This window comes from Erythrolamprus reginae, chromosome 5 (genome assembly GCF_031021105.1).
Source record: "Erythrolamprus reginae isolate rEryReg1 chromosome 5, rEryReg1.hap1, whole genome shotgun sequence".
NCBI classification, from domain to species: domain Eukaryota; kingdom Metazoa; phylum Chordata; class Lepidosauria; order Squamata; family Dipsadidae; genus Erythrolamprus; species Erythrolamprus reginae.
In genome coordinates this window covers 71,655,715-71,678,323 of record NC_091954.1, presented here as the reverse complement: position 1 = coordinate 71,678,323, position 22,609 = coordinate 71,655,715, and the positions used below count along the sequence as shown (strand labels likewise).

The 22,609-nt window shown below is 38.7% G+C and overlaps 1 protein-coding gene across 1 annotated transcript in view; it reads left to right on the top strand.

Moving 5' to 3' along the window:
• KIF1A (kinesin family member 1A) overlaps positions 1–22,609 on the top strand; it is a 126,105-nt gene that overhangs the window by 25,074 nt on the left and 78,422 nt on the right. The window contains exons 3-5 of the mRNA XM_070754038.1: positions 19,169–19,245; positions 21,167–21,346; positions 22,383–22,448. Of these exons, the coding sequence (XP_070610139.1) occupies positions 19,169–19,245; positions 21,167–21,346; positions 22,383–22,448 (323 nt within the window). The remainder of the gene's footprint in view (positions 1–19,168; positions 19,246–21,166; positions 21,347–22,382; positions 22,449–22,609) is intronic.

The window sequence follows — 22,609 nt, the reverse complement described above, 5'->3', positions numbered from 1 at the left end:
GCCCCAGGGTTTCGTAAATGTAAAAAATGTGCCGCGGCTCAAAAAAGGTTGAAAATCACTGGGCTATGGGACCCTGTAGCTTAAGTTGAGTCTTCAGAAAATGTTGCTGGTATACTACTTTCTCTGTTGCTAAACATTATTTATTTGTTTGTTTGTTTGTTTTGTCCAGTACACAATGAGGGTTTTGTCCAGTACACAATGAGGGTTTTAGTGGGGGTATATATATACACACACACACATACACACATAATAAAATACATGATGAAGGTTATAGAGGAGATACTCATAGTAAAATATATCTAAGAAATAATAGAAAATAAGATAAAGTAATAGAACATATCAATGAAAGAATAGAAGAAGAGATATAGGAATAGAAGAAAGGTATAGGAGATGTAGGAGAGCAATAGGACAGGGGACGGAAGGCACTCTGCTTCTGTTTTCTATTGCCTACTTAGTGGTGGAGGTCCCAAATATTATGGTCCTTGGTGACTGTAACTTGCATGGCAATGATGAAACTGTGGCAGCTCATGAGTTCATGGCCTCCATACAACCAGGGACATGTTACAAATGATCAAAGGTCCAATGCTGTCTGTGTGCTTTTGGTTTTTCAAAGATCACTGGGAGATGAAATACTAGAAGCAATTATTTTAATGCTCTTGGAGAAAGACAAGAGAGGGTCTGATTGAACATCTGTAAGGCCCTTATCTGGGCTTATGTCATTGCAATAAGGCTAGTGAGTTTTCGTTATTTCTCCACCTTATTGTATCATCTGATAGCCATTCCTTACTAATGGGATTTAACCACAGGATTATCTACAGGGCCGTAGTAAATAATATGAATCATTCAAATGTGGCCAGAGTTGAACTCTGACTGGGCAAGTCCAAGTGGGCTGTCCAGGGCCTAGTCCTATGATACTATCTGAGCTCGATTCTGAAACACCCAGTGATGGGCTCCTATGGAAACGGTCAGGGACGCAGTTCCGGTAGCAAAATTTGGAGCTCCACCCCAGAGCACCCAATTTGCACTAAAAGATGTTGAAACAAAATGCATAAGCCACGCCCACAATGTGGTAGTAAAGATTTTGGTAGCCCATCACTGGAAACACCATGGAAGGTCCTTATGTTTGTTAGTTTGGCCATAGAATGCCTCCAGGACCTTTTACATGATGGGTATCTTAGGGCTCCATGTCCTATTCTGTTTAATACCTATATGAAAATCTGGGCATGGCCATCTGCTGGTTTAGGACCTAGTATCCTCAGTATAATGATCATATCCAGCTCTCCATCTCAGTATCAAACTGCACAGATGAAGCTGTTGATATGTTTACTCATTCAGAATGAAATGGAGGTTGATCAGGATGGGGTGCAACAGACTGACGCAATCCTGACAAAACTGGATATCTGCCTTCCACCCTCTGGAACAGCATGTCCTCCCCTGACATAAGAGTGGTTTGTTTTAGAGTTCTGAAAAGCTCTTAAAAGCTAGCTTTGGTCCTAGGCCTGGGGTTGATGTATTGATGTATTATTGTATATCTGGGACCTCTGCTTTATTTTATTTATGCATTAGTTTGTCAAACATGTGCAAGTTTGCAGGTATAAATATGAACATGGACATGAACGAAGGAAACGAATACAAATAAATGGGTACAGTAGGACAAAGACAGTAGGTACGCTGGTGTGCTTATGGACACTCCTTTATGGACCTCATAAGAATGGGGTGAGGTCCCCAGTAGACAGTTTAAGGTGGAAGCTGCGAGGGTTTGAGGATGCAATAATGGAGTTGGGTACAGCATTTCAGGTGTTAACCACTCTGTTGCTGAAGTCGTATTTTCTGCAATCAAGTTTGGAGCGGTTTACCTTGAGTTTGTATTGATTGTTTGGCCTTGTATTATTGTGGTTGAAGCTGAAGAAGTCATTGACAGATAAGACATTGTAGCAGATAATTTTGTGTACTATGCTTAGATCACAATCTGTTCCAGATTGTCCAAGCCTAAAATTTCGATGGTATAAGGGATTCTATTGTGAGTAGAGGAGTGGAGTACTCTTCTCATGAAATACCTCTGGACCCGCTCAATCCTATTAATGTCCGATATACAGTATGGATTCCAGGCAGACAAGCTGTATTTGAGAATTGGTCTGGCAAAGGTTTTGTATGCCCTGGTTAGCAATACTGTACAATGTTACTGGAGATGAAGCTTCGCTAAATTAAGTTAACAATTTTTATAGGCTTTTGAGCAATGCTGTTATAGTGAGCTCTGGAACTTAGATCGTTTGAGATGAGTACTCCTAGGTCCTTGACAGAGTGAGATTCATCTACATTTCCACCCAACTTGTATTTGGTGTTCTGGTTTTTATTGCCAATGTGTAGGACAGAGTATTTATTAGTTGAGATTTGGAGTTGCCAATTGAGGGACCATTCTGACACACAGTCAAGGTCACTTTGTAGGGCAGCAGCATTGTCGGTAGTGCTAAATAATTGTACTTCATCAGCAAAAGGGGGGCACCTGCTTTTAATATGAACACATTGATGTAAAGCAGAAAGAGTGTGTGTCCTAGAACGCTGCCTTGGGGGACACCGCTGTTAACTGGCGCAGGATTTGATAGGGCCCTCCCTATTTTGACTACTTGTTTCCTGCTTGGATTCGTTTGGAACGTAGCTATCCATTTATGTAGGAAACTGGAAATACCACAAGAACATAGTTTTAACAGTAGTTTGTTGTGCTTTTAACAGTGCTTTGTCTCATTTATTTTGTTTATAAGACTGGTTTAATATAGTCTGATGTTTTATTTGTTTTTATTGAATTGTCCAGTTCTGTATGCTGCCCAGAGTCCATTGGAATTGTACAGCTAATAAATATGTATGAATAAATAAACAAATAAAATTCACACTGTTTCTTTTAACCCTTATTAAATGCTGTGGGATGCAGAAAAAAAGGAAGAAGAAAATGAGAGGTAATACTTCTGCATTCGCATTTCTCAGCCTTTTGCTTCTGCCACAAAAAGCTGGTTCACAGCATCATATTTTTTATTCAGTTGAATGGTTGCTCTTTTTGGGAGATGTTTGGGATAACCAACATAATTCTGTCTTTCCTTTTAATAAGCCTGAATTTTCTTCCCCTTTCAGTTTTGTTTGCATTACTTTTTTTCTATTAAGAGTCAGACAAGGCAGTATCTGCATGCTTATTCAGGGAGGGCAAAAAGAGATGTGTGTGTTATTTCCAGGAGATCATTAACATTCTTTCCCCAAAGCAAAATCTCAGCTTGCAGCTGAATGTGATGAAAAAACAGCTTCTATGCTTTTTTTCTCTTTGGCTCTTGTTGAGCTGGCTTCTGCAGCATTTGGAGCTCCTTTTTAACGGAAGAATAAATCTGTATAATTTGGGTTTTCATACAGTTAGGCAATGCCTTAGTTTGGTGATATGCAGATGCAAAAGTTTCTTTTCAAAGTCAGAAGCAAGCAGAAGTTTTTAGGTTCTACCTAAAATCTTTAGCCTCTTATTTACTTTATCTTATTTGTTTTGTCAAGCATGTATTAGATAACAGATATAAGTATAAACATAGCTATGGATACATGAAATGGATATGAATAAAAGGAAACATTAAGACAGGGACGGTAGGCACACTGGTGCACTTATGCACACCCCTTAAAGACTTCTTAGGAATGGGATGAGGTTGACAGTAGACAGTCTAAGGGTAAAGTTTTTGAGGTTTGGGGAAGAAACTACAGGTAGTCATTCCAGGCATTGGTATGTCTGTTACTGAAGTTATATTTTCTGCAATCAAATTTGGAGTGGTTTACCATAGGTTTGTATCTATTATGTGCTCATGTATTGTTGTGGTTGAAGCTAAAGTATTCATTGACAGTAACCTTTCTTGGGTTGTGTTTTAAAATCATGAAATTGCTTATCTCTATTATGTCTTCCCAAAACCAGAAGAGATCCATTTCCCACAAGCAGTGATTTGTTCTCTGCAATTAATTCCAGAGTCTTGTTTTAAAATATTCTAAATTTATCTGCACTTGGTTCATTTATAACGTTCTAAAATAAAAATCTTAGTTTTAGGCTGTTTACTTCAGATTCTTTATGTTCTTAAGCTTATAATTATTTTTCCTTTTATTTAGAGTTGAAAATAAACTCATGCAATGAAGACTTTTCAAACATTGTTCTGAAGATCTATAAAAGCTTTAAAATGCTTATTAGACCATTTCTGAAAGTGATTAGAAAATGAGGTTTGTAGACTTACTGTCCTCTAAAAAGCCTTGCTGTGGAGTTTGGATAACAAAAAGGAAGACGACAAATTCAGTCTCTTTAAAAGAAAACCAAATTAAGATGTTCTACAGATGGTACCTTCCACCGAATAGAATTGCTAAGATGTACCCAAATACCTCCCCACATTGTTGGAAATGTAAAAATGAAATAGGTTCCTATTATCATCAATGGTGGACCTGTAATAAAGTTCGGACATATTGGAGAATGATAGAAAAAATGATAAAAGAGATTACATTACATGAAATAGAAAAATCCCCTGAATTTTATCTTTTAGGTATAGCTAAACAGAAATATAAAAAAGATATTTTTTTATTTGGTTGTACGTATCTTAACAGCGGCCAGGATAGTTTATGCACAAAATTGGAAAAGGGAAGATGTCCCCAAAAAAGAGGAAGTATTTAAAAAAAAAATTGGATTGTGCAGAGATGGATATGATGACAAGAAGGCTGAATGATCAAGAAGAATCTGACTTTTATATTATTTGGAACAAAGTTTATACATGGATAGATAAGAATAAAGTTGAAAATAAGGTTATAAAAACTGTATGAATATAACCAAATGTTATTGATATTTCTTGCTGTTGCAATTGTTGTTGGTTTTTTGTTTTTTTATCAATTTAACTTTATGTTTATTAGAATATGCAAACAAAATTCTTCTTTTCACTTAGAATATTACTTTGACTTAAAGATTTAAGATTTTATCCTTTTTTCTGTATTAAAAATTGACTTCAAGAAAAGAGGGGTAATTGTAACCCCTACTATGTGTTTAAATGTTTGTGAGTTTGTATGTCTTTTTATTGAAAATTAATAAAGTTTATAAAAAAAATAAAAAGCCTTGCTGTGGTTGCAAGCAAGATTCCCGTTGTTTGGCAGGGTTCAAACCTGTGGAAAACTGCTGTCCTTTTGTCCTCACAAAGAGAAGCCATTTAGAGCAGGGGTCTCCAACCTTGGCAACTTTAAGGCTTGTGGACTTCAACTCCCACAGTTCCTCTGCCAGTTTTGCTAGGAGTTGAAGTCCACAAGTCTTACAGTTGCCCAGGTTGGAGACCCCTGATCCAGAGCACATCTGGGCAATCTCCCAACCTCTGCTTATCCAGAGAGGTTCCAAGATTCCTTGGCTTTTGCCGTGGCTGTTGCTTCTGCTTTTGCTGAGCAATCTTTAGTTTGCCATATCTCCCCTGGAGGTCCCCAGGGTGTATTAGATCACAATATTTTGTAACTGAAGAATGTGTTACTATTGCATCATCTGTGGTTGCTATTATCTTTTGATGTGGTTTGTAAGATGAAACCTGAACTATGTTACTTTATTTATTTTCTCTTCCCCTTCACCTCTGAAAAAAAGGGCAAATCTGTGTCTTCTAAATCAGTGTTTCCCAACCTTGGCAACTTGAAGATATTTGGACTTCAACTCCCAGAATTCCCCAGCCAGCAAATGCTGGCTGGGGAATTCTGGGACTTGAAGTCCAGATATCTTCAAGTTGCCAAGGTTGGGAAACACTGCTCTAAATAAATCAAAATAGAGAGATTTGTATAAAATGGATTTGCATAAAACAGGCTTGTGTTCATTAAAAAAGGCTATTTAATTTTCAGTGGAGAAGATGATAGCCCTGTAGTTTTTATGCCTAGCTAGTTAAGCAGAGATGGACTGATTTCGTTAGGGTTGGGTGGAAGGCAGACTTTCTGGTCTTGTCTATAGTCTTGTCAACCATCCTGCTAATTTTTTTTCAGATTCACCCAAGATTGGGTAGGTGTTGTCAGATGAGCTGGGCTCATAGATAAGATTTTTCTGCAAAATGTTGTTATAGTGAGCCTATTAAACTTTACAGTGAAAAATCAGAAAGAGCATTGGCTCATAAAGTTATGGCCTTTATTGTTTGTACAATTATGTTTGGAATATGAATAATAAAAGGAGCTTGAACTTTGGGTAAAGGAAGCCAAATGTGATTTAATAGATATATCAGAGGCCTAATGGGATCAGTTCCATGATTGGAATATAGAAGTTGAAAGATGCAATTTGGCAAATTGTTCAAAGGACCAGTAGAATAGGAAGAATAATATATTCATTCCTCTTTAGATATTCAAGTAAATAAGCTTGGCAATGCTACAGAGAAGATCTGATATAGAGAAATGAAAACAGTGCCGCTTTTATTTATTTATCTGCTGATCATCCAACAACAGATGTGGATTATCCTTTTTAAATCTAATTTCAATAACTCAGAGGCATGATTAATTATCCCAACATCTGTTGGAGGACAAACTCTGCCAAATATGACCCTTTTAGAAAATTCCTAACTTTTCTTTCAGAGTTTGGAGGAAAGGAGAAAATGATCAGCTACACCTTGTTGTACATACTCCTGATCAGTTGGAGGATGATGAAGATATTGAGGACTTGGATTCAGATAGTGTTTATGAATTAGTGGGGGGCCCGGGGTTACAGATAGTAGAACAGGTGGGAGGCCAGCAACAGGATGGGGCTATGAGTTCAGGATCTAGCGAGGGAGAATCAGATGCTCGCTGGGTTAACCCTAAATTCAGAAGGGCTCAAAAACATAGAGAGCAGAGGTCTGGAAGAAGATATTAAGGAGAGGAATGGGTTAAATATTGTAGTGAGGTATTTGGCATGTCAGGGGGTCAGTGGAGAAGAAGGGTGGAGTTTCAACGTTGCTGAAAGGAAAAATGGATGTGTTTCTGCCATGCTAAAGTAAGCCAAAGTATTTTGTATTGTTATCAGTCAGTGTTACTGTTTTTCAAAGTTATGCTGTTAGGAAAATAAATCTTGTTTAAGTGAAGCAGAAGGAGGCATGTGAGAAATAATAATAATAATTAATAATAATTTTTTATTGGATTTGTATGCCGCCCCTCTCCGTAGACTCCGTAGAAATGCAGCTAAGAGAGAGATAACGGACCGAGTGCTTTAATGGAATGTGTTTTGAATTACAGGAGAGCAGAGAAATAAATGGAGTTTCTTTATTCATGAAATGATGCATTTAATAAGAGTTATTTGTAATTGCTAAATTTCTACCAGAAACCAGAACACCCCTAACCTAGTAGTAACCTGTAAGAAAGAATTAGTTGGTGGAAGTAGCAGGAAAATTGAAGGAAGTGATCCTGAAGGTCTTGGTTTAAAGACAAACAATGGCCAAATTCAGAAAATCGGATTTTTTAAAAATCCAGAGCAATGATAAATAGAATTCCATAGGAATATATGGTGAAAACCTCAGATGGTTGGGAGCTCTGAAAAAAACAAGGGTGGAGGTGGAGAGTTCAACAGAAAGTAATTCCAGTAAGAAAAAAAAATAGAGGACAGTAGAAGAAACCAATGTGGCTTCTCAAAATGCTTTGCTTAAATGCAAAACCAAAGGATAGGAGCCTAAAATTGCAGGTGTAGTTCAGAATGAAAGAATTAAAAAAAAATTAAAGTAGTGGCCTGATCATTGCTTCTACCTTTTCCTGGAGATAGATTAGGGCAATGATGGCAGAGCTTTTTTTGCTCGGGTGCTGAAAGCATGCACGCACATGCTATTGCACACGCTCGAGTGCCCACACCCATAATTCGGTGCTGCCCCACCCCACTCCATGCATGTCCGCACAATCCCCCCGTTGCTCCATTTCCCAACTTCAGGTGGGCCTGGTAGGTCCATTTTTTGCCCTCTCTAGGCTTCCCTAGAGCCTGGGAAGGCCAAAAATACCCTCTCTCGCCCCCCCCCCAAGAGGCTCTCCAGAAGCCAAAAACATCCTCCTAGAGCTACACATGAGCCAAAAATCAACTGACCAATGCACTCATGTGCTAGGGCAATGGCTCATGTGCCGGCAGATATGGCTCTGCGTGCCACTTGTGGCATCTGTGCCATAGACTTCCCATCACTGGACTAGGGACGATCTTGTTAGTGAGGTTTATATGTGCTCTTTGGAACCTTGCTACGTGATTTTATATTTTATAAGTTCTCAAATTTCCATTAGGAACTAGTGCCCTGCCTCCAACCCCCAGTGTCAGAGGAAAGTAAGCCTGATGAGAAAAAACTCTGAAAGGTGGTGAAGGAGAGTGCTGTCGGGGATTAGAGAGAGGAAATATCTTTCCCCCAACCAAAGTGGTTTCTTGCCCTATGAGCGTGCACTGTTAACCACAAAAGCAAAGTAAAACACGTTGGATTTTACCCTTGAAACTGTCATTAGGTATTTAAAGATTAACACTTTTTAAATATTGGTACGACCAAGCGCTACATAAGGCTATGGAGTCCTTTTCTTTTTTCCTTTTAAAAAAATTACCGTATGTTGTGGTTGGCTCTGGCCCAGCTCCTGCCCCAAGGAATGTGGAGGTGGATGCAACATGTCATAGGCCTGTTTTATTGCCGACAGAGTCAGGTAGTGCAGTTTCCTGGGACGAAGAAGAAGGTGGGGGTGACTTGGAAGAGGGGGGCTTGGCACACAGCCCAGGAAGCCAATCTCCATTATCTTCAGTCGATTCAGATGAGGAAGTATTAGACCCACGCAGACACAGACTTATGCATAGAAGAGACCAATTGAGGAAATATTACAGGAGATAAGAGAGGCCACCTGTGTTTGGGTGGGGCTCCAGTAATTAGAGCTGCTGATATAAATAGCAGTGTGCTGGCTTGGCCGTTGTGGAAGATTATCTGATCGTTGTTCTTCAAGACCGTGCCTTGCTGTTTCCGGACTTTGTTGATTTTTCACAACTTTGAAACCAAAGCAGAGCAAAGTGTGTGTGTTTCACTTTGTGGAAGAAGGAGGGCTGTGACGTTCCTTCACAGCTGCTAGCTAAGTACTTAAGGACTGATTAAGGGGATTGTACAGACTACCAGGTTGTTTTGGGACCAGTGCTCTTTGCAATACAAAAAGGGTGCTTTGCTTCTTTTGAATTTTTGTGATAAAGAACATTGTATTTGAACTTTCAAGTGTGTGTGTGTGTCTGAAATTTGTACCCTTGAATTTTCGGGAGACTCATACCATAGAGCCCAGCAGAACACCGTATATAAATTTTTTAAAAAAGGAAATATATAAAACACATAGATAAACAAGACTGACAAACTTATATGGGCACAATTCCCCCATGTTTACAGTAAGCATCTTTCAATTTGCATCCACCAGTATACTTTCCCTATACAAATATATTCACATTTTGATAAATTACTTGTTATTTCTCTCTTCTTTCTTCTTCTACATTATTCTATATAATGGTTCATAAAGATTTGATGTTATTCTTTCACATAGTTCTAACTCATCTTTTATCCAAGTCCTTTTCTATTATATGATTTGAACTTTCCCCCCAAAAAATAAATTCTTAAGATCTGTTTTAGGAATCGAAAGGTCTCCCCATATCCTTTATCTTTGCAGGCTGGCATTCAACCAGGGGTAAAATTCAAAAATTTTCCCCTACTGGTTCTGTGGGCATGACTTGATAGGCATGTCCGGGGAAGGATACTGCAGAATCCCCATTCCGCCCCCACTCCTGGGGAGGGGATATGCAAAATCTCCATTCCCACCCCACTTTAGCCAGCCAGAGGTGGTATTTGCCAGTTCTCCAAACTACTCAAAATTTCTGCTATTGGTTTTATTTTATTTATTTATTTATTGGATTTGTATGCCGTCCCTCTCCGTAGACTCGGAGCAGCTAACAACAGTAATAAAAACAGCATATAACAATCCAATATTAAAACAGTTAAAAACCCTTATTATAAAACCAAACATAAATACAGCCATACCATGCATAAAATTGTAAAGGCCTAGGGGGAAAGAGTATCTCAGTTCTCCCATGCCTGGAGGCAGAGGTGGGTTTTAAGAAGCTTACAAAAGGCAAGGAGGGTGGGGGCAATTCTAATCTCTGGGGGGAGTTGGTTCCAGAGGGCCGGAGCTGCCACAGAGAAGGCTCTTCCCCTGGGTCCCGCCAAGCAACATTGTTTAGTTGACGGGACCCGGAGAAGACCCACTCTGTGAGACCTAACTGGTTCTCCAGAACCTGTCGAAACCTGCTGAATTTCACCCCTGCATTCAATTACTAAAATTGGTATCATGGAGGTTTTAAGCATTAGGTCACAGGGGTATCAAACTGGTGGCCTGCAAGCTGGATACATCAAGCGCAGCTCTGCAAAGGGGGAAAACATCACAAAACGTCGCATGACTGCAATGTGACATGGCGAGTTTGACACCTGTGCACTAGGATAAGATTGCCTTCCTTTTAGATTCTAAATTTTGCCTATTAGAGCAAATGGAATATATTCCAACATGACCTATTTATGGGTTCATGACATGGGAGGCTTCATGCATGTGGAGGCTCAACAAGGGTTTTTAAAAAAATAAATGATAATAATGGGTAGCTCCATAAATTTTTAAGAACAGGACCTCTGCAGTAGTTTTGTTTTGATGGCCATGTTCACCATTTTGATTCCTCTTGGCAATTTCCTTAGCAACTGCTGGTTTTTCAGAAAGGCTTATCATTAATTCAGGACACCGGGCTGTTTTATTTGGTTCAATCCCTCTGGCCTTTACGGGTGTATTGTTATGAACACAGTTAATTCTCCAGCATTGCACCATATGTGAGAGAGGCCATTTTACGCCTGGCAGATATAAAATAAAATGAATCATGACAAATAGCAAACCTGTGGGGAGGGAGGGAGGGAGGACGGAAGGGAGGGAGGGAGGACGGAAGGGAGGGAGGGAGGGAGAATGGAAGAAAGGGAGGGAGGACAGAAGAAAGGCAGGGAGGGAGGGAAGATGAAGGAAGGAAGGAAGGAAGGAAGGAAGGAAGGAAGGAAGGAAGGAAGGAAGGAAGGAAGGAAGGAAGGAAGGAAGGAGAGTTGGATGTGGTTGAGCAAATGTACAGGAAAGTTCTGACTGGTGTATTTGAAGTAGGGGAAGAAGAAAAATTCATTTCTTCAAAAATGATCAAAAACAAAGGTTCTGTGGGTTTTGGGATTATTATTTTTTTGCTTCCAGGAGCAGAAAAACAAGGTAATTGCTTTGTGTGAACAACCTCGGCAGTTGTTTCTTTTGATCTGTTTTTAAAGTTATAAAAGGATTTTAAAAGATCCAAGGAATGTTTTCTCTGTTCACCTTGGATGCCATTTGGAATTGATATATCAGATGCATTCTCTGGTTATCCTTGTTTAAATAATCATTTTTTCAAACATTCATTCTATCAAAATTTTTAAACAATTGAATGTTGGTTCGAGGATCTTGTCATTGCTTCTGGAATCATGCCCTTGGAGTCTTTAATTTGCTTAAAGACAAATACATAGCAATTAGCTAATCTTTTCAATTCACATTACTTTTGGCTCCTCCCCAGATGGAACGTTATCTTTCAGATTGATAAGTATGCATATCAAAAGTGATATGGGATACCAAATACTTATATTTTATGTGTACAGCATGTATGTCTCTCTGTGATATCTTTATACGGTATGGTGAAAAATTGTTGAATGAATAAATTCATCCCAATGTTGATCTCAAACCATAATTCAGATAAAGCTTTATGCTTTATTTCTCAGAATTCTCACATATTTTGCCTCAAAACAGAACAAAACTGGTCAAAGATACATTAATAACTTCAAGTTATAATTAGGAAAATATTGAAAATCCTTTATTACTGGAAATTTCCCCAATCTAATGAATTTTAGATATGTTGGGAAAGCTGCTGCCTTCCCTAATTAGCTGTTGAAATTAAAGTTGTATTTTTCGGACATCTTCAATTTCCAGCACATACCAGGAGAAAAACAAGTTTGGCCCAGGCTGACATGAAGCATATAACCATGCACAATATTTTTAGTACTAATGTGAACTTTTTGGAGGTGTGGAAATGATTCCATGTGTGAATAATTAGGACTGCATCAGCCACTGTAAGAATCTGTCAGCTTCCTGAGTAGATCAGACACGAACATGACAAGATGAGCTAATTCTACTTCATTGTAAGGCTACATTAACAGAACATTTCAAGTCAGAAATTACAAATCTCTCACCATCTCTTGCTAAGCAGCATCTCTTTCCTTCATCCCTCAAGGTCATTCCCACATAACATTACAGAGTCTGATCACAGTTACTGTTAGCTTGTTTGTATTTATCTAATTCAGGGCTCCCCAAACTTGGCAACTTTAAGACTTGTGGACTTCAACTCTCACAATTTTGGGAATTGAAGTCCACAAGTCTTAAGGTTACCAAGTTCGAAGACCTCTGATCTAGTTCATACGTAAGACAAGGGCATGAAAATTGTATTTTAAAACATATCAGGAAAGACTTAATGAACTCAATCTGTATAATCTGGAGGACAGAAGGAAAAGGGGGGGGACATGATCGAAACATTTAAATATGTCAAAGGGTTAAATAAGGTCCAGGAGGGAAGTGTTTTTAATAGGAAAGTGAACACAAGAACAAGGGGACACAATCTGAAGTTAGTTGGGGGAAAGATCAAAAGCAACATGAGAAAATATTATTTTACTGAAAGAGTAATACTGTAGATCCTTGGAACAAGCTTCCAGCAGACGTGGTAGATAAATCCACAGTAACTGAATTTAAACATGCCTGGGATAAACATATATCCATCGTAAGATTAAATACAAAAAATAGTATAAGGGCAGACTAGATGGACCATGAGGTCTTTTTCTGCCGCCAGTCTTCTATGTTTCTGTGTTTCTGTGTTTCTATGTTTCTATTTTATTTCCGAGGGTCAGATTCACAGTGGTTTCTGCACCAGGAATTTATTGGTAAATAAAGTAGTTAGTTTTGCCAAGTCTCTGTTAGCATAGAAAAAGATAAGATGAGGAAAAAGAGTTAATAAGCTCTCTCTGGAGATGTTATTCAGCAAATGTGGACATGAATGTAGAAGTGCTATTTACATTTTTAGAGCTAGATTGCTTATAATTTAGTTGGCCATGCTTCTGTATATCCTGGATTTTAAAATAACACTGCCCTTTTTACTCTTAATTGTTGCTATCTTTGCACACTTTCTTCTGTATCTCTTAGTTGGTGATATTGTGTGTGTGTGTGCCCTTTGTTCTTTTCTTTTTCTTCTTTGAAAATGAACCTGTCGTTGGTGCAGTGGAGTCTACATAGTGAAAATAATTTCTAATTTGAATGATTCATCGTTTTCCTATTAAATTGTAATTCTTCACTCCACGCCATCTTATTCTGAAAGGTCATCCAAATGATGTATAAAATTATGCAGTTGCTTCTTTTTTTTTTAGGCTTGCCATTATACTGTGTTTCATGCCTCTTCTGTTTAAAATGCAGTAAACAATTAAGAGAGATTGACAGAGCCAAGTCAGTTCTTAGATTGCCATAGTAACATTCTTGACACCAGAGGAGAAATGTGTGCAGAATTCTAAAGTGTGCATATGGTTCACCAAGAGACAAACATTTAGTGCTTGAATGCCTCTCAGTCCTCATTACCATTACAGATCAAACTGCTAGAAACAGTATCAGAACTGAAGATTGGCTGATTAGGACTTCTGCACTAAGATGGTTGCACTGACCCATTCATAACTAGCTTTCCCAACTCTTTTATGTCAAGAATATTAATAGGAGATATAAACATTGAACCTGGAACCTTATGCATGCAAATAATGCACAAATGGAAACTGTTGGCTGGAGCCTTATTCTGGTGACAAGGAGAGTACATTCTGCCATAGGCTGGAGTTACTTTTAACATTTATACCGATAATGCAAAGTGGACCATAAGCAGAATTTGGGGCAAGAGGAATCATGTTTTTTTGGAAATAAGTTTGCAGAGTGTTTGTTTGCCCCCTAAATATGTTTGCTACAGGATTTCATTCACTTTCTGCAAATACTCTTACAGACTTAACAAATACATGAAATAACTAAGGGAATTATGTCACGCATTTTTCTTATCCCAGTTGCTCTATGTTCAATTATTTACTATGCATTTAGTTAATTTTCTTTTATGTTTTGCTTTTTGGGATATGCAAAACATGCTGTGCATAAACCATTTTCTGCACAGAGCAGTTGTTTTTCATTGATCAGTATTAAAACTGAAACATGCAGGTTTCATTCAGAAATGTTTTGGGATAGGGAATAGGAAAAAGCCATGTGTATTAGGAATGGCAAGCAGCAGCTAAAAGGGTTGTTGAAAGAAAGACATGAGAAATGAGGAAGAGGGGACAAGGCTAGATAGGTAACTGGTATGTCACACTTATGGTCAAATTGGCTGCTGCTACAATTGCTCCTGTCCCTGCTTCAAGTGCAACATTTCCAGCTGACCTGTACTCCTCTCCCCCACCAACATTTCTGGCATCTGCCTTTTCTTATCTCCTTTTAGCTGTCACCACCAATATCTCTGTATCAAGTTGATTTTTCCAACATTGTAAGATGACCACTAGTGTTGGGCGAACCGAACTTGCAAAGTTCGGGCTCGTGCCGAACTTTGAAGTGTTCGGCATCCCGAACGCGAACTTTTTTAAAAGTTCGGGTTCGGCCGAACACCGCGAAACGCCGCCTCCTGGGACGAGAGTGGGGAATCCCATCGTGGGATTTCCCCCTTTCTTTTGCTTGCAGCACCACTGTGGCATCCTTTTCTGTAAAAATAAAAGGGAGCAACTCATCCAAACTTTGCCGTGAAATTCAGGTGAGTTCGCCGAACCCGAACTTTTGCTTGCAGCAAGCTGCTGCGGCGTCCTTTTCCCCATTTCCTTTTCCTTCCTTTTATTTTTACAGAAAAGGATGCCGCAGCGGCTTGCTGCAAGCAAAGGTTCGGGTTCGGGTTCAGCGAACTCACCTGAACTTCATTGGGTGAGGGTGCTGCTAAGTCCCTGAGGGGAACGATGTCTTCAGAGGGACTTAGAGCAACCCCAGCCATGGGGGGTCACTCACGAACGCAAATCCTAGAAAGAAAACTTGGACACATTTCTCTCCGGGTGAAATGACACAGTATTGAGCTGTGCACCTCCTCTTATTGGGGGGGATATGCAAATTGGGATCGATTACATGTACATGTCAAGTGATACACAAACATCCAATAACATAACTCTAAGATATGACACAACTTCCGAGTCCTTCCTATCTACATATGGCACGTAACTAGTTTCTACTGAACAAATGTGTCTCATGGCCAATTTCCTGGGCCCCTTTGTTGTTAATACAACTTCTCCTGTTTACCACAAAGCAAGGTCTTTTATCACAGCCTTCGTCCTGTTTACATTCTTGTTATTCGAGGAGAGTTGCTTTGAACCATTTTATGGCCAGTCACTTCCTAAGCAGATTTCACCAGAAATGCAGACTCACTATGTGACCTTTATGTACAGTCCTGTTCTGGCTAATGAAGTCGGAGTGTATAAGGCATTTGTTGTTAGAAGTCCAGATATCAAATCCTATCCTAACATGCTATGGCAGCTACAGTTGGGTTTGCCCAACACTAATGACCACCCATCTCAGTAAAGCCACAGTTTTTGGGTATAAATTTCTTAAATATTATATATCCCAAATTTGGAGCATATTACAAATTCAAATAAGTAAATATTACTTTATGAAGAACTATTGCTTTATTACCGTTTTGCTACCCTTCGCAAAATGCTTTTTTTATCCAAAAATCAATATTGTGGTTGATAGGCATGTCTAGGTTCTAGGCTTATTTTAGAACCAATTAATCATTCCTCATTTCAAAATGTCAAGAAGCTGTGTCATTAGTTTTTGTCACCTGTTGTTAGAAATGTCTCCGATAGATTTCTCCCAGGCAGGCTAGATTGGAAAAAATAACAAGCCCATAGTAACTCAAGAACATATAATAAGGAATTTGAAGAACTAAAACGACTTTATGAAATAAATCCAGTAATTGTAGTGTATCAAAAGCAGGTCCCAAATATGATGAATGCAGGGTTCATTTGTTGCCCCTCCTTGTGGCTGAAGCATGCAAAATGCTGGATGCCCCCTTCTCCTTGAGTGGGAGGCCAACTATCCATCTGTCTTTTGTTGTGATGACGCTCAACACTGATTCCCAGTTTTTCTTATGACTAAGTGAGAATCAACTCTCCAAAAGTCACAAAAAAGCATCAGGGGTTGCATGTTCCCAGGAGCTTCAATTCTACCTTAGACTCCTGATATAGACGTTTTGGTGTTACTTTTCCCTATACAGTGATACCTCGTCTTACAAACGCCACGTCATACAAACTTTTCAAGATACAAACCCGGGGTTTAAGATTTTTTTGCCTCTTCTTACAAACTATTTTCACCTTACAAACCCACCGCTGGGATGCCCCGCCTCCAGACTTCCGTTGCCAGTGAAGCACTCATTTTTGCGCTGCTGGGATTCCCCTGAGGCTCCCCTCCATGGGAAACCCCACCTCTGGACTTCCGTGGCCAGCGAAGTGCTTGTTTTTGCGATGCTAGGATTTCCCTGCTGGGATTCCCCTGCAGCATTGCAAAAACACAGAAGTCCGGAGGTGGGGTTTCCTATGAAGGGGAACCTCAGGGGAACCCCAGCAGCCCAAAAACGGGTGCTTCGGCTGGCAAAAGGGGTGAATTTTGGGCTTGCACGCATTAATCGCTTTTCCATTGATTCCTATGGGAAACATTGTTTCGTCTTACAAACTTTTCCCCTTAAGAACCTTGTCCCGGAACCAATTAAGTTTGTAAGACAAGGTATCACTGTACTGTATTTTCAAATGAGATGTTCTCTCAGGCAAAGAAAAAAGATCAAATGTCACTGGGGCATTGATAGGGCTGATGCAAGATTTTTATTGTTTCACTTGGCTGATTTGAGAGTTGTATCCTACCATCTTTTGTAACATTACAAAGGCACCTCCCAGATAATGAACACACCTACAAAAAAGTTGCAGTAGATAATTCTATACTTGTCTCATAGTATCTAATCCTAGATGCAATAGACCAGTGTTTCCCAACCTTGGCAACTTGAAGATATCTGGACTTCAACTCCCAGAATTCCCCAGCCAGCAAATGCTGGCTGGGGAATTCTGGGAGTTGAAGTCCAGATATCTTCAAGTTATCAAGGTTGGGAAACACTGCAATAGACCAATACATCTAAAAATACTTTCATTCTTTATGATTTAAGAGCTGTTCTCTCCTCATCAGCCAAACAAACTGATCACAGGTAATATCAATTTAAGTTAGTAAATAGATATTCTTCATTTCTTTTTTTTAATTGAATATTTTATATTAAAGCAAATTATTACATTCTGGGTTTTGGCCAAATATCCCACTTTAGTGTATATTCTTCTCTTATTTGTTTGTCCCACTTTGGTATTTGTAATAAAAAACCCAAACAAATTATATTTACATATGATATACATGCATACATATGTGCATAGTTCCACGCACTCCCCACCCTATGTGTTGCTAACATATATGATATTCTTCATTTCAAGTAAGTAGCTGAAATATTATTTTGAAATGATACAAAATATGTATAGGAAGCTGGTAGCCCTCCCATTAACAATTCAGCAATATCCACAGGGTCCCTCTTACCCATTTCTGTTACCAAAAAAAGGCATTAGAGAAAGTTGGAGTCTCACATAAATGACTTTCCAAGTCTACGGAGAGGGGCGGCATACAAATCCAATAAATTATTATTATTATTATTAAAAAAAGGAAGAAATTATTAAAGGAGTAAGGCATTTATACCTTGCCTTTGTCTTCCATGGAATAAATTTCACAGATAGCTAGACAGATGTAGATCTATACATCATGAGAAATTCCAGTAGATGATAAAAAGTGGATGGGATACCTGACTACTTGTTATCTCTAATATACAAAGGTCAGTTAATATCATTATGATTCAATTTTTCTAAACCTAGTACAGTGGTACCTCTACTTACAAACTTAATTTGCTCCGTGACCAGGTTCTTAAGTAGAAAAGTTTGTAAGAAGAAGCAATTTTTCCCATAGGAATCAATGTAAAAGCAAATAATGCATGCGATTGGGGAAACCACAGGGAGTGTGGAGGCCCTGTTTCCTCCCAGGAGAGTCCTACAGAGGTCCCACAGAGGCTTCTCCCTGCCTTTTCTCGTTACAGTTTTGGAGGCTCGAGTTTGTAAGTAGAAAATGGTTCTTGAGAAGAGGCGTTCTTAAGTAGAGGTACTACTGTACCTTGTTCTTTTCCCATTGCTTTTTCAGTACAAATAAGGAAACTATTTCAAATATATCAACAAATTAAAAAGTGATATTGTGACCTTTCATTATTATATAATTAATCAAATAATTGCTAGATATATTACAAGATTACCTGTCGTTGAATATGCTACTTGAAAATTATAAACATTTTAATCCAAAATAAATGGTTTATATTGGTAGCTGATAAACCCTTCTTCATTTGGCATGGTTACCATAACAATATTCATCGATTTGACCTCATACAGAATAAATTAATACCCAGAGAGTTTCATATTTCTGCTTCAGTTTATTGATTTCTTGCACGTGCCTAACTTTTGATATAACATGGATTCATATTAGGTTACTGCTATTTAAATAGTATGTGTAAATTTATTCACTATAGTAAATTTTGTGTATGTCTGTAGGGAAATAATCTATTATAATGACTGCTACTTACATGAATACAATATCTGACATTTGTTAGGAAACTTTGAACACAATCTTTTGACTTGTCTAAGTGAGAAGAGATTTATCTTAAAGAAATGTGTAGATATACAAAAATGTTGTACTTAAAAGTTTTCTTTGTATATTTGTTACCTGATGTTGCAATGCCAAGTCATGGTATATCTAGCCAGTTCATATTTTACTAAGTGATCCTTCAAGATAAGCCTGAGCTGTTCTTGAGGGCACATAGAATGTTAACTTTCTAGGAGTTACAGGTATAATGGGTTCTTCAAATTCATGTATAGCTTTATAAATTTGGAAACTTCTGTTTTATGGATCAACAAATTATGTTTGCTAGCTCCTGATACAATATTTCTACTCTGCTTCTTCCTAGCTATCATTAATCCAAAGCAGCCCAAAGAGACACCCAAAAGTTTCAACTTTGACTATTCCTACTGGTCTCATACAACTGTAAGTAGATACTATGGCACAAAGGAGGGAAGATTGGCTGTGGGGTCCCTTTGTGTAGGCTTCAAAACTATACATATAAATCTTTCCAATTCAACTGAATCTTGGAAAAAAGTGTACTGTAAATGCGGATTGGACTTTGTTGGGTCATTTTGTTAACATGGGAACTCGTATTGACTAGAAAAATGTATCCCTTTCGGAGAAACAGTTGGTAGAAGCTTAAAAAGTTAGCAATCTCTCCATTTTAAACTTCCTCCTTCTAATGTGACCAAGAACATATGCATTACAGGTTGTGTTCATATTGCACACATATTTACAGGGGGTGGCATTGCTGGTGAAAGAGCTAGAAAGCATTCCAGAAGCAAAGCTCCTTATCTATAGCTTGAAGATTTGAGCCAAGAATTATTAGGGGGAAAAGTGTGTGTGTGTACACATATGTATCAGTAGTTCTAGACTCACAACCACAATTGGGATTGGAAGTTTGGTTGCGAAGTGATATGATCATTAAACAAATCATCATGTGATTTTACCCAATTTTATGATCATTTTTACCATACTAAATGAATCACTGCAGTCATTAAGCAAATCACATGGTTGTTAAGCAAATCCAGCTTTCCTAATTGTTTTTGCTTGTCTGACATCAGCTGGGAAAGTAGCATATTGTGATCATGTGACCACAAGGTGGTAAACAGGCATATATGCAAGCATATTGTGTCCCCATGACTACAGAATTGGTGCTATGGTCTTGTGAGGACAGTTTGTAAGATACTTTCTCCAGGTCCATTTTAACCGTTCTGAAACAAGATTGCAAGTCTAGATATTTAATGAATTTGGAATAATTTCTACTGGTAAAAATATATAGACAAGAAAAGGGAAAATAATAATAATAATAATGGTAGTAAATAAACTAGATGTTCTTAAAATCATTCCAAGACACAAAATTAAGATCAAACCAATCTGACTTTAGATTAATTGTATGATAGAACAAATGTGTGACAACCGCTGATGCCATAAGCTGTATATTGATATCAAAAGGGAAAAATAGAACTGTTAGGCTAACAGTTCATCGGGGAGGGATGGGGAACCAGGGGCAGCTCTCTATAAGGTATTTTAGAATTTAAGTACAACAACTATACAAATAATAATTATACTCTGAAATGATACATTATGTATAACACTGTATGCCTGCTCTTTTTAATCTTTGTATTGTAATAAAAAATTATTATTATTTAAATATATATCAAGGAGAGGTATTATTGCCCTGTAAGTGTTTGGATAGCAACAGTCATCCATCCCAGTCAGAACAGCCAATGATGAAGCTTTGTGACGATTAGACTAGAAGAGTGATGACGAACCTTTTTTTCCTTGGGTACCGAAAGGGCATGCATGAGCGCTATCGTGCATGCATGAGTGCCCACATCCATAATTCAATGCCTAGAGATGGCAAAAACAGCTTCCCTACCCCCCTGGGGCCCTCTAGAGCAGTGTTTCCCAACCTTGGCAACTTGGAGATATCTGGACTTCAACTCCCAGAATTCCCCAGCCAGCAAACACTGCTCTAGAGGACAGAAACAGCCTGGAGCTGGGGGCGGGTAAAAATACTCTCCCCCATTCCCCCGGAGGCTCTCTGGAAGTCAAAAATGCTCTCCCAGAGCCTTTGTGCAAGCCAAAAATCAGCTGTCTGGCCCACACATGCATGTTGGAGTTGAGCTAGGACAACAGCTCACGTGCCAGCAGATATGGCTCCACATGCCACTTGTGGCACCCATGCCATAGGTTCACCATCACTGGACTAGAACATCTGGGGATTTCAAGATGATTATATTGTGCAGAGAGAGAAAATATTTTTTTCCTTTTTCCTTTGTCTTCTCTTGAATCATTTCCAGTCTTCCTCGGTGATCTCTGTTTCTTTTTTTCTGAGCAGCCTGAAGACCTAAACTATGCTTCACAAAAACAAGTATACTTGGACATTGGAGAGGAGATGCTGCAGCATGCTTTTGAAGGTTATAATGTCTGCATTTTTGCCTATGGCCAGACTGGGGCTGGCAAGTCATATACAATGATGGGTAAACAAGAGAAGGACCAACAAGGCATAATTCCTCAGGTAATCATGACAATGGGAATTAGTCAAAGTAAGAAACCAATCCACAAAATAATGTTTGGGATGGGAAGCATGTGAATTAGTTCTGTTAATGAGCAACAATCAAGAAAGGGGGGGGAAGCATAAAATCCCATGAAATCTTCAGTGAACAGAGAGGTGTGGCATGTGTAGGATTGAGCAACAGGTGATGGAAAGAAAAGAAGGATTTATCCCCGATTATTAAAAATTCAAGAAAAAGTAGCAGTAGAACATATAGAATTGATTTATTTGGCCTCAATTAAATGTTTTGTCCTAGTAAGGAGACCTCTGAGTAGATCACTGGATGCAATTGGCCACTATTAGCACACAAGTTCAACAACTTGTATGTTTGTATAAAAGTATAGCTTAGAAAACAATATAAATGTTTTGAGTTGCAAGATTTATTTTATTTATTTATTGTTAGAGTTGAAAGGGACCATGCAGGTCATCAAGTCCAACCCCCTGCCTGAGCAGGTATTCTAAAGCACCCCAGCCAAATGGCAGTCCAATTGCCTCTTGAAAGTGTCCAGAGTTGGACACTCCGCAGGCAGGTTGTTCCACTGGTTGATCGCTCTGACCATCAGGAAGTTCTTCCTTACTTCTAGGTTGAATCTCTCTTTGGTCAGCTTCCAGCCATTGTTCCTCGTCCGGCCCTCTGGTGCTCTGAAGAATAGAGTGGCCCCCTCCTCTCTGTGGCAACCCCTCATATATCTGTATACAGCTATCATGTCCCCTCTGCCCCTCCTTTTCTTTAGGCTATCCATGCCCAGTTCCCAGATGTAGCTGCTAGGAAACGTTCCTTCTGCAATATCACACATCTCCATTAAAAACCTTGATTTAAGATTGGGTTGGAATTTATATTTTACCCAGATCACTTTTTTTTCAATTAATAAGCCTTTCCCCAAATATTATTTTGGGTAAAATATTTCTTTTTATAAACAGTTTGAAAATTTAAATAATGCAGATGGTACTAGTGTTACAGAATTGTAACTTTTTTCTTTGTCTTTCTCGTACTCTGCAGCTGTGCGAGGATCTCTTCTCTCGAATCAATGACACAACAAATGACAATATGTCCTACTCAGTGGAGGTACAGGCGGCTGTTTTTCAATGCTCAATGTCATTTTGATGCATTTTAGTTTTGAGCAGCAAAAGAAACTTTATGATGCTGAGGTTGCAGAAATATATGTTCAAGAAAAATGTGTTTGCCAAAAAAAAAGGTCTCTAGTAATGTATTTCTGAATTCTCAGA